Source organism: Quercus robur, chromosome 4 (genome assembly GCF_932294415.1).
Source record: "Quercus robur chromosome 4, dhQueRobu3.1, whole genome shotgun sequence".
In the NCBI taxonomy this organism is placed as follows: Eukaryota; Viridiplantae; Streptophyta; class Magnoliopsida; order Fagales; family Fagaceae; genus Quercus; species Quercus robur.
In genome coordinates, this window is record NC_065537.1 from 33,695,732 (window position 1) to 33,706,983 (window position 11,252).

Consider the following 11,252-nt stretch of genomic DNA (forward strand, 5'->3'; position numbering starts at 1 on the left):
CTTTATTTTCTCATTCTCATGCACAAACATAATAAACCAAAACCTTAGTGCCAAGGGAAGGGGGGAATATGTTAGCTTGATTGGTGTCTATTGGTTCAATAAAAATGAACAATAGACACAAACCTAAAAAAGAACACAATTCCAAAAGAGTCAAAAAAATGCACATGAAAAGACCTTAAAAACTAACCTTTAGAAAGATGAGTAATTTCTTTTAGGAAAACTCATGACTTTTGGATAGGTTTTGTGGGGGCTCAAGGACCGAAGAAGGGATTGTTGGGCTGTAGTGTTGGCAGTGGGGCATAATACGCCTGAGGAGGGAGTTCACCCAAGAAGGGAAGATGAAGAGGCAAAAGGCTTTCAGGAGCTCCAGGTGGGAAGAATTGGCTGAGGTAAGAGAATCATGAGTAGTAGGGGAAGTTTCTAGAGAGAAGTAGTCTATTGCCTCCGCATTAAATGGTTGGCAACAATTTTATCAGCCATATTGATGAGGAAGTGACCTGAACAGTGTAATTCATAGCTAAGCGAACTCCATCTACCACATTTTTCAGATGTTTAAAGGGACAAGTGTCATAAAGAGAAATGGGGGAGGTAAAGATGGAAGGTCAGGATACAAAGGAAGGGGGAGTATATAAGAAAAAGATGGTTTTCATAGAAGGGGGGGGGGGGGTCAGACACAAGTATCGAAGAAAAAGAGAAAGAAACAAGAAGAACATTTAGAGAAGAGAGTGAACAGTGTAGTTTTTTGTATAACATTGGCCTTCTCGGGTAGGCTTGTAGGGAGACATTTGCTCATCTATTCTATAATTTTGGCCCTTTGTACAACCCACTATTCTAAGTGGGCTTTGGCTGCAAGATTTTTTGGTCCTTATAATTGACGCCGTCTGTGAGAACATCAAGGTGCTGTGGATTTTTCTTGAGTAGTTATGGCTAATGTAAGCCAGGATAGGGAAGAATTGGTTGGCTCACAAAGGGAGAACTAGTTTTTTAACTTGGGGCGAAGGAGGGATAGGCAACATACCCCAAGCGTTATGGTAAAGTCTTACCATACTGAACGTACTGAGCAGAGTCACTCGGGGATTAGGAGTTATGTTTCACATGATCAGGAGATATGGAAGTTGCAACATGAAGTAGATCGCCTACGCAGGAAGTTTAGGTGCAGGGAGCGTGATAGAAGGAGTCCATCTTCCCCATCAAGTGAGGGTTCAAGGAGAAGCAGGGATCGCTCATATCGGTATAGGTCTAGAACTCCATATAGTAATGTAAAAGCAAGACAATAATGTAAGAGCTTGAATTTAAGGGAATTTAAAGACAAGACAATATTGTAAATGGGTTGATTTGAAATTCTTTTTTAAGAAATTTCTCCTAAATAAGCCCTAATCTTGTCACATCCAAGCTCATGAGTTCTTTTCCATGTTGGAAAATGGGACTCATGAAGACCTCTACCATTTTCCTAGAAGCATACCATATTATGCTTAAGAATAAGGTTTAGAACTCATTTAAGAGAAACCTATCTATGGTAAATCACCATCTTCCCACTAAGGTAGGTCGTGCACGAGGAAAAATCCTCCATAAATCTTCTAGTTAGGAAGATGAGGATTTATCAAAGATTTTGGGTTGTTTTCTCTTTGGTCAAACTTTGCCAAAAATGACATTTTTGGGATTTGGAAATCTTGGATAGTTTGTTCTGACACTCGATCAAGGTAAATAAATATATATATTTTTTTTCATACAGTTTCCCATTTTCTTGATTATTTTTGCCTTTTTAGAGCTTAAATCAGCATTTTGACATGTTTATCGAAATGGGACAAAATACGGTGCCAACATTAAGTATAAATATTAGAGCATTCTCATCAGGTGTGTCAAATGCCAAATATTTGGCATTTGACACACCAAACACTAAAAAATCACTCTCATGAGGTGTTCTAAATGCCAAAATATTTGGCATGAGTGAACAGTTCCGTCTTAAATATAGAAGCGTACGGACAACAATTGTATACATTTTATTATTTTTTTATTCTCTTTTCTCTCTCCTCTCTCATCACTTTATTCCTCTTTTAATTCTTACTTTTCTCTCTTTCATTTGCCTGAGTCTCTCTTCCTCACTGATTCTTACTCTCAGCTTCTCCTTTCTTCCTTTCTCTAGAGCACACCGCCGTCCTCATCAAGCCGCCGCCGATCTCACCAAGTAGCAGACCTCACCAAGCCACCACCTAGCCATGACCCACGAACCCGACCACCAATACAACCACACCGACCCATCCCAATTGCCACAAGCCGACCCACCACATCCACAACAACCCATGGCCGGAGCTTCAAACTAGGCCGATCTCTATGGCAATGGTTTTTTTTTTTTTTTGGTTTTGTTGTGATTTGATGGTGGATTCGGCAGCGAGTGGTTGTGGGTTGATTTTCATGGGTTGTGATGGGTTGATGTTGGTGGGTGGCGGCAGTTGTGGGTTGATTTTGGGTTTTGGTTATGGTGGGCGGTGGTAGATCCCTCTTCCCTCTTCTCTCTGTTCGCCTTTCACTCTACCTCTCTCTAGTTGTAGGTTTTTTTTTTTTTTTTTTTTTTTTTTTTTTTTTTTTGGCAATTTGGGTTGATCTGATATTGGTGAGTAATTGTAGTGGTTGTGGGTTGATTGTGGTGGTTATTTTTCGAGTTGTTATGGAATTTTTTTTATTTTTTTATTTTTAAATAAGGTGGTGTTGGTGGATGTGGGCTTGTGCCGGTGGTGGCTATCGGTGTTGTTGCGACAGTGGTTGTTGGTGGCTGTTATTGCGGTAGTGGTGGTTGTGCTGTTGTTGTTGTTGTTGTTGTTGTTGTTGTTGTTGATGATGATGATGATGATGATGATGATGATGGGAACTGGGTAGGAGTTTAATATATTATTTTAATGAGTTGTAAATATTATTTTAATATATAGAAGTGAAGAATAAAACATCTGATAAATGAGATGTTGTAAAATGATGTGATAAAATAGTAAAGTAAGCTTTTGGTGTGTCAAAATGACATTTTTTATAGAAGAGCTGATGAGAATGCTCTTATAAAGACTTAACATAAACCAAAAGGAATGAATAGGTGACGTCAATGCCTCATTCCTCCCTCAGGAAGTGGTCATTTGATGGAAAAAAGAAAAGAAAAAGGATTAATTTTATGCATTAATTTTTTATCCTTCATTTTTAATTAAAAAATATTGTTGATGTTTTTGCTTCATTTTCTTTTTGAATTGCTTATATGGACTGAAAATTTCATAATTTCAAATATCATAATATGTTATTTTGATCATCCAAGGCATTTAGCAATTGTGTTAATGACAAGGACAAAAGGTTACCATTAACGCTCCGTTTGTTTCGATGGAAAACCTTGTGTAAAGATAGTTTTCCGTGTTTTCCAGTGTTTGGTAGCGTAAAAAAAGATAAGTCAAAAGAAAACTATCTCTGGTCAACATAAAAAGTATGGCTTATTTTTAGACATTGTTTTCCATTAAATTTTTTTGGAAAACAATTTTATCTCACAGCAAGCTAAATAAGGGAAGTTAGAAAATTGTTTTTTAACTCTTTTAAAATTACTACCAAACATTGGAAAATGAGATAGTTTTATAAAAAATAATTTTTGAAAAATGACTCATTTTCTAGAAAACATCATTGCTGAAACAATCAGAGCGTAAAAATACAAACACTCCTAAATGTAAGGAATAAAAATAAAAATTTACCAAAATTTAGAGGATATCTCATGTATTTTAAAGGAATATTTAAATTATAAGTAAAATACTATTTTGGTTTCTAAAATTTATCAAATGTTTTTTTTTTTCATCCATAAACTTTGAAAGGTTCTTTTTTTCATCCTTAAACTTTGTAATTTTCCTCAATAGTTTAGACACAAAAATATGAATGAAAAATAATTTTTTTTTAATAGTTTAGGTATAAAAAATGAAAAATGATCTTTTTTAAAGTTTAAAAACGAAAGTGAAATATTTTCAATAGTTTAATTATGAAAAACGAACTTTTTAATAATACAAGGGAAAATAAAATGTTATCTCCTCATTGCATGAAATTTGGTCAACACTCTTCATGGCTAAAATTTATTCTAAACCAATATTTAAATGTAGCTGTGGCAAATATGCTCCCCAGTCATCCCTCACACACCAAGGTATTGTGTTGGCATTCAAGAATTAAAGAATCATTACCAATCCTATCCCTAAGATCTAACTTCCAAAAAAAAGACCTTTCAAAAATCCAAGATCCTTATAACTTAATGGCATTACCAAGCATCCTCCATAGAGAGAACTAGGGTCCCTGACTTGTTGCAAGAAAAAAAATAAAATAAAATAATGGAAGAAAAAATAAAATCCAACTTCTAAGGAAAAGTGAAATCTGCTTCCTTCTACTTGGACCAAGCAACTGCATCAATCTCAGCTTGGGCATTTCTATATAATTCCAGCCTTTTTGCAAGGTTGGTGCGGCGTTGCATGATTGCTGGATCCTCATCGAGCAATTTGGCCAAATGTCTTGACTGCAAAAGAAAAAAAAAGTTATAGAAAGTACTTGGAATAATGTTTTATTTCTGTAGAAAAGGGTAAAGGAAAGGGTTGGGTAAGTCGGAATTGTCACCTCCTTTGTACCCAATTCTGTGAAGAAACGATCAAGTAAGCTGCGTTTCGCCTCACGCACTTGACCATGGACAACAGACTTAGGAATAGAGTTCCTCAAACTTGCACAGGCCATATTGACATAGGACAAGACATTGGTTCCTGTATGGTTGCAAGAAATAAATAAGAACAAAAAGGGAACCCTGATTATTACAGTGTGAATATAACACAACCTGCAGTTTTTCAATGTATCAAACTCTAAAGATGTCATACATACAATACATCTATAATTGAATTTTATCATACTCCTTTCAATATGCAGAGAAGAACCTCATCAAAAGATTGAACTATGAATGCGCGAACTCCTCAAAACCACTCAAACCAATTAAGCTAAAGCTTATTGGTTCAAAGTAAAGGGGTTAAGTTTAAGCCAGACCCTCAAGTCAGGGAATTTAACACAAATTTTTTTTTTACTAAAACTTCTTAATTTGGATCAAGTCACCCTTACTTACCAATTCGCCGGAGATATGAATCATTATATCTATCAAAAATTGAGTGCGTTGGATTTCCACCCTTCTCAATATCTTGGGGAAGTTTGCGAAAAAAATCAACAGTTAGATAACAACATTCCATATCAACCAACTGTAATGTTGCTTTCTTGCTTTCTCCCCTCATCCTGTCCAATGAATCCATAGCTGCAGTTCCGACTTCCACTCTCAAAGTGGGATACTGCTTCAGCTCCTATATGCAACAGAAATAAACATATACTTAGCTATCTGAGGGGAAAAAGAAATTCTAGGAATTCATATTTCCCCTACTCATTGTTTTCCAACACCACCGTTTATGATGCATTTAGATAGCTGATTAGGTGAAGCTCACAGATTAAGTTACATGCTATGAACCAAGGACAAGAACATGACACAACATGAACCACGACAACATGACAATTTAGGACATGACATGGTGGAGAAACCACAGTAAAAAAATACCAGTTAAAACTCCCGAATGCTTAAGCATTTTTTGCGCCCCTAATTAGCATATAAATATGCATTACTAGAACAATATTCAATATTACAACAGAAAAGAAAAGGTAGCAATGTTGAATGACTTGCCATAGTTTCAGCCATAGCCTTGTGAACCAGATCCTTCAGTATAGCATGAACCTGAAATTGTGAAATAATTGAATGAGTATAATAAATTAATTTGCAACATTACTATGCAACAAATCAAGCAGAATAAACAATCTGATAAACACAAACATAATCCATACCAATTTGGTTTAAAAAGATATTCAATGCTTAATATAACAAATTTAATAAGCCTTATTCTGAATGCTTCTCTAAACGCTGGCCTCCTATTGTTCTAAGGCAGCAATCCATGATGGTTGAAACTCAAAACTGGTGTCCTTCGCAAAGTATGACCGAATAATAGATAGAACTTACAGAAATAGAAAGGTTAAAATTTTAAATGCAGAAAGAAGAAGGTAAAATCACTAGAGTAAAGCAACAATAACATGATTGAAAAGACGACAGGTCTGTCAAACAGCATGTTGTCAGAAAAAAGAAGGTAGAACTACCTTTTGTAGGAATACCATAACCTCAATTATGAAACTTGCCTGCTCTGTGCAAGTACACAAAACAAGCACAGAGCATCACTTTTCCCAAGGTAAGAAAGATCAAATTCAAACCTTTTAACTTATTTCAAAAGAATTCAGTAAAAAGACTGCTTTGGAATGGTTAAAAGTGGGAGAATGATTTTGCTCAAGGTACAACTACCACATGGCATAATATGAGCAAACAATTGTGTACATCTGAATGCATACCGCATCTACAGCAGCCTCTGCAGGACCTCTAATAGTTACCAAGGAAGATTCAATAAGACGACGATATCCTTGTTCTGGAGCAATTAGATGAGGTTGATACCCATCTGCTTCAGTGATTAGCTTTCGCACATTTTCCATTGAAAGATGTTTGTCAAATTGCAACCTCTTCAACGCAGCTGGAAGTTGATTGTCAAACACACTATATATTTTATCACCACCAGAGCGCCTGCAGTATTTTAGGATTGTTTAGAAGCCAACAGGAAATGAACAGACCACATTCCAATTAACGTGTAGAATAAAAAATGTTATTATCAAAAGACATACGTGCCATCAAGATGTTCTTTAAATACTTGATCAAAATTACGACAAATTTCCATGATCATGTACAATTTTCCCTGCATAGTGAAAAGAAAACAGTATTAACAATGCATCGTATAACAAAAAGAAAACATAGAGCAAGATCATGCATCCAAAATGTGAGCAAATGATACAAGATGGGGAGAGAATTACCAAAGCCTGAAAACTGATAAGTTATACTTCTCAAATTTACGTTATTGTATACATCAAGACAAAAAAAAGAAAAAGCAAAAAAAAAAAACAAAAACAAAAGCTTACTCCAGCATCAGATGCAATTGGCTTCCCTAGGCGGCTCAATTCTCCTTCTAGTTCATTAATAGTTTTGTTGATAAGAGACTGAAGTCCTGGAATTCGAGACTTGATAACAGTTTCCAAGTGCTGTGAAATTAATCATAGGATATTTAGAGAGATTGAATTTCCATGAAAATTTTATACCCTCCAAAGAATAATAAGATCGTAAAAAATCTCCAATCCAGTCAAGGGTACCATACATACCTTAGAAAGCATCTTTCCTAAATGTTCAGAACCCATCCTGTGTGCAAGATGCCTATACTCTGGGCTATTAGCAAAGTACTCATATTCTCTACGCCGAGCAGCAATCATATCAACACTTTTGTTGATATCAGCTTGAGATCGATTAACAACACCAATCCAAGGGAATTGTAGCTTATATGATCTTCCTTCTAGCATCTGAAAAACCAAGAAAAAAAAAAAGTCATTCATGAATTTGAATACTTTATGTCAATAAGCAAATCCCAAAATGCATCAAGAATATGGATCCAAGATATGAAAATCCTCACTTTTTGAAACCTCAAAAGCCATCAGGTTCATAGAAAACATTTCTTCTAATGTTCCATCGCCCCTGCTTCTCCTAAATCTTTTTTCTTTTGTTCTTTTTTCTGTTTTCTCTTTTTATTGGTGAGTCACACATGCATCCTATAGGTTGTGAACCCATGACCTCACCTTCCACCCTGCTCTTACAAGGGGAGGAGGTGCCATTTGTGTTAGACCTCAATGGCCACCTACCTGAATTTAGAAATACCTCTCTAAGTTCTAAAGAAAAATTTATCCACACTTCAATTTTTTCAAAAGTAATAGAATTTTGTAATTAGTAAATAAAAAATGCCATCAACTGATGCTAGAAAAAAAAATTAAGGCAAGAATATATTACTCATTAACCTGACAATGACAAAACAAGAGAAACAGACTTTGAACTAATGCAGCCAGTTAGATAAATTAAACCAATCAATACTACACTTCATAAAAACACATTCATTAGGTTTGTTTGACTCTTTCAGAAATTAATGCATTTATAAAGAGAAAAATCCCAACAATATTAGTTATTAATAAGAACAGTCTTGAATCCAAAACTGAACAACTTCCAGTTGAAATAATGAAACTTACATCAACCGCATCAGTACCCTTGTCCATAAGATCAATCTTGGTCAAAACACCAAATGTTCTCTCCCCTGAAAATTTTGTATGTCAAATAAACTGAAATTCGATGTCAAATACATAAAAAAGGAAATCTACTTCCAATTAGAGTGAACCATCAATATGCCTAGTTAATCAATTCATCAAATTCCGTTAGTACTTTCAGGGGAGATAAGAAAGATGGTCCTTGAGAAAGTTGATTAATGTCTTACCTTTAGGGTCTACTTCACGAGAGATCTTAATTGCATCAGATGTAGCAAGATCTTGATTGGCAGGAGAAATTGCCAGAATAATACAGTTGGGCTGCAACAATAGATAGTTATTGTCCAATAAAAATCCCACCGGAAAAATTTTCTTCAATTTAAAGAAACATGAAAAATGACAAGTAAAAGCAAAAAAAGAAAAATAACATGTAATTGAACTTGAAAATTATTTACATAATTCCATAAACATCCACCAGGAGCTAGTTTCCTGAGGTCATTAAAACTAATTAGCATTTAACATTGACATATTTATAAAATTCCAAAGTTATTTAGAAAGTCCAGAGCAAGCCCAGTGAACACCGTTTTTCATTAAATTAGATTAAAACTCAGAACTCAGAAGAATCTTGAAATATATATATTGATAAGTAAGAATCTTAAAATATCTTATAACAATTACCTTCTCAATGAAGGATCGAACCATGTTCTCAATGTCTTGGACAATGCTTTCTTGCTGACCCTCTACAATACCCCAATTAACAAAATAATGCTCAATTATTATGGTATTATCTATATGGAGTCAGAGCCAACATGCATAGTTAAAGAGTCACATAACTTACCAACGGCTACTTTTGTAAGCCCAGGAAGATCAACTAGTGTCAAGTTCACAACTGCCAAGATCAAACAGTGAACAATATGTTGAAATAGCTTTTACAAAAAGATTATGTACTTAAAGATAAGGAGTAATTCCTAACAGAGCAAAATTGTGTACCATGCACCCAATGAAGGGAAAGTCTCAGTTTAAAACTTTAATTTACTTGAAAACCAATCATAGATGCATAGACCTAAAACACTGAAAAATTATGTCATTGATCCTCAAATTTAACTCAATTTGAAAAGTGGAGCACACTGATCTACAATTAAATTAATGGCAAAGCCACATTGATTAACACCTCACTTTAACTCAAGTGTAAAATATGAGACACTTAACATAAGGTATACTATAGCCCAACCATTGCTATAGCCTAGCCTATAGCTACTGCACATAAAAATCAACAAAGCATTTGGAGCTAAATCTAAAAGTAAAAATCTCCAACTAGATAATGATGCTAGACCCTTTTATGTTGACATCAGATCAACTGAAAAACCATTTTGGTTTAAAATCATACTAAATCTTATCTTACACCATATTTTTTACAACAAAAAGTATAAGATTATCATAAGTTCTATCTCACCATTAGGGGAGTAGATACTAAGATGGATCGGAACACTAGAAATTTGTTTACTTCGGCCTGTCTCTCGATCAGTCTCATCAGAAATCTCCTTCCTCACAGCAGCTACACAGAATACCCTTAAGATTAGCATATGAGAAGGATTAAGAAAACTTAGCTCAGTTACCAAACTACTATTACTATGACAAAATGTAATAACTTGTCAACAATAACAAGTACTAAAAGACCTCTTTTCTGAGAGCGGGGAAAGAAGGATACCGAAATCAGTGAATCTTTTTCTAGGGAGGTGCATAAATTCTGCATACTCTCTTCCTTCATTGATCTTATGAAGTTGCAAGACAAGAGGACGCCTAGTAACAATCCCTGCACACAATCGCATTTAGATTTTCAGGGTGATAAACATTGCCAAATTTTATATTTCTAACTGTAACAATGAAGATAATAGACAACATAATTACCAGCTCCACGAGGTAAAAAGTCTTTTCCAACGATACTCTCCAACACAGAAGACTTTCCAGAGCTCTAGAAATAATTAAATTGCAAAGATTATTAATTCAAAACAGTTTAGTTTCAGCAAGCAAAAAGGACAAAAGAAGAATAATTGATGAAAAATATAAGTCCAGACAGACATGAAATTATTCTGTACACCAATTGTGCTTACTACACTTTAGCATATATATATATATATATATATATATATATATATAAAAGACCCATATTTATGCGTGTAGTACATGCATGAATTGCCATGAAACTAATAATTATTAATAATTGATGAAAAACATAGCCTAATAGACGTGAAATTATTGAATGCACTCAATGCATTACGTATTCGTTTCACGTAAAGATAGTCCCCACATGTAATTCAGAATATAGGATCCACATTTACGTGAAAGAGAATAAATCTCATCAAAGATATTAATTAGTATGAGCATTAGTCAATATATATAGCATGATTATCAATGAAACTGACAATCATTAATTAATATCACGAGTCCAACAACTACATGTTTTAATAAACCATTGTAATACGTTCACCATAAGCAATGTCTTCTAATTACTTGTCAACTCAAAACCCTTTTTTTGTTGTTGCTGTAAATGCGCACGTGCTCATGCAAGATAGAGACATTTCTAACATTCAAACAATACTATGTTGCGAAACACCTAAATCTAGGATTTAGACAAAAAGAAAAAAGAAAAAGAAAACACAAATGAATACTAAGATGAGAAAAGAAAAACAAAAGAAAAGCAAGACAATGCAAAGTTGAGAAAGAATGGAAACCTGGCCTCCGACGACGGCAATGGCGGGCAAAGCGTCCCAGAGAGTGGGCAAAGCACTCTCTTCGCCGTGATCGCCTAGGGCCGTGCAGGCCCTCTGTATTTTGTTCACCAATGAGATCAGGTTCTCCATTCAAACTTACTATTCAGAGATACAAAGAAACGAGGCCTTTCTAGGCTTTTTCGGTTTTTTCGAGTTTTGTTGAGATCGTAAAGAATGGCAGAGTTTGGCGAAAGAGCCGCGAAGCGAAAGGTTCGTACGTGCCATACTTCGGAACTTTTCCAAGTGTTTGTTAGCTTTGAAGTTTCTTACTAAAAATAAACAAAAAGATATACTAGA

At 34.9% G+C, this 11,252-nt stretch overlaps 1 protein-coding gene across 4 annotated transcripts; it reads right to left on the reverse strand.

Annotated features, from left to right (window-relative positions):
• Positions 1–4,114: 4,114 nt before the first annotated feature.
• On the reverse strand, positions 4,115–11,045 carry LOC126724436 (dynamin-related protein 5A). 4 transcript variants are annotated; one of them, XM_050428972.1, is made up of 16 exons: positions 10,917–11,045; positions 10,093–10,156; positions 9,893–9,997; positions 9,638–9,739; positions 9,023–9,073; positions 8,863–8,924; positions 8,415–8,505; positions 8,173–8,237; positions 7,264–7,458; positions 7,027–7,146; positions 6,736–6,806; positions 6,412–6,637; positions 5,702–5,734; positions 5,102–5,330; positions 4,612–4,751; positions 4,275–4,513 (listed from the first exon to the last, which is right to left on the reverse strand). In XM_050428972.1, the coding sequence occupies exons 1-16, from the start codon at positions 11,043–11,045 to the stop codon at positions 4,385–4,387; spliced, it is 1,812 nt and encodes a 603-aa protein (XP_050284929.1). In that variant the 3' UTR covers positions 4,275–4,384. The 4 variants fall into 4 exon arrangements, with proteins under 4 accessions (XP_050284926.1, XP_050284929.1, XP_050284927.1 ...); XM_050428970.1 differs by having other exon boundaries at positions 5,702–5,752; XM_050428969.1 differs by having other exon boundaries at positions 4,115–4,751; positions 5,702–5,752.
• Between the last annotated feature and the right edge of the window lie 207 nt (positions 11,046–11,252).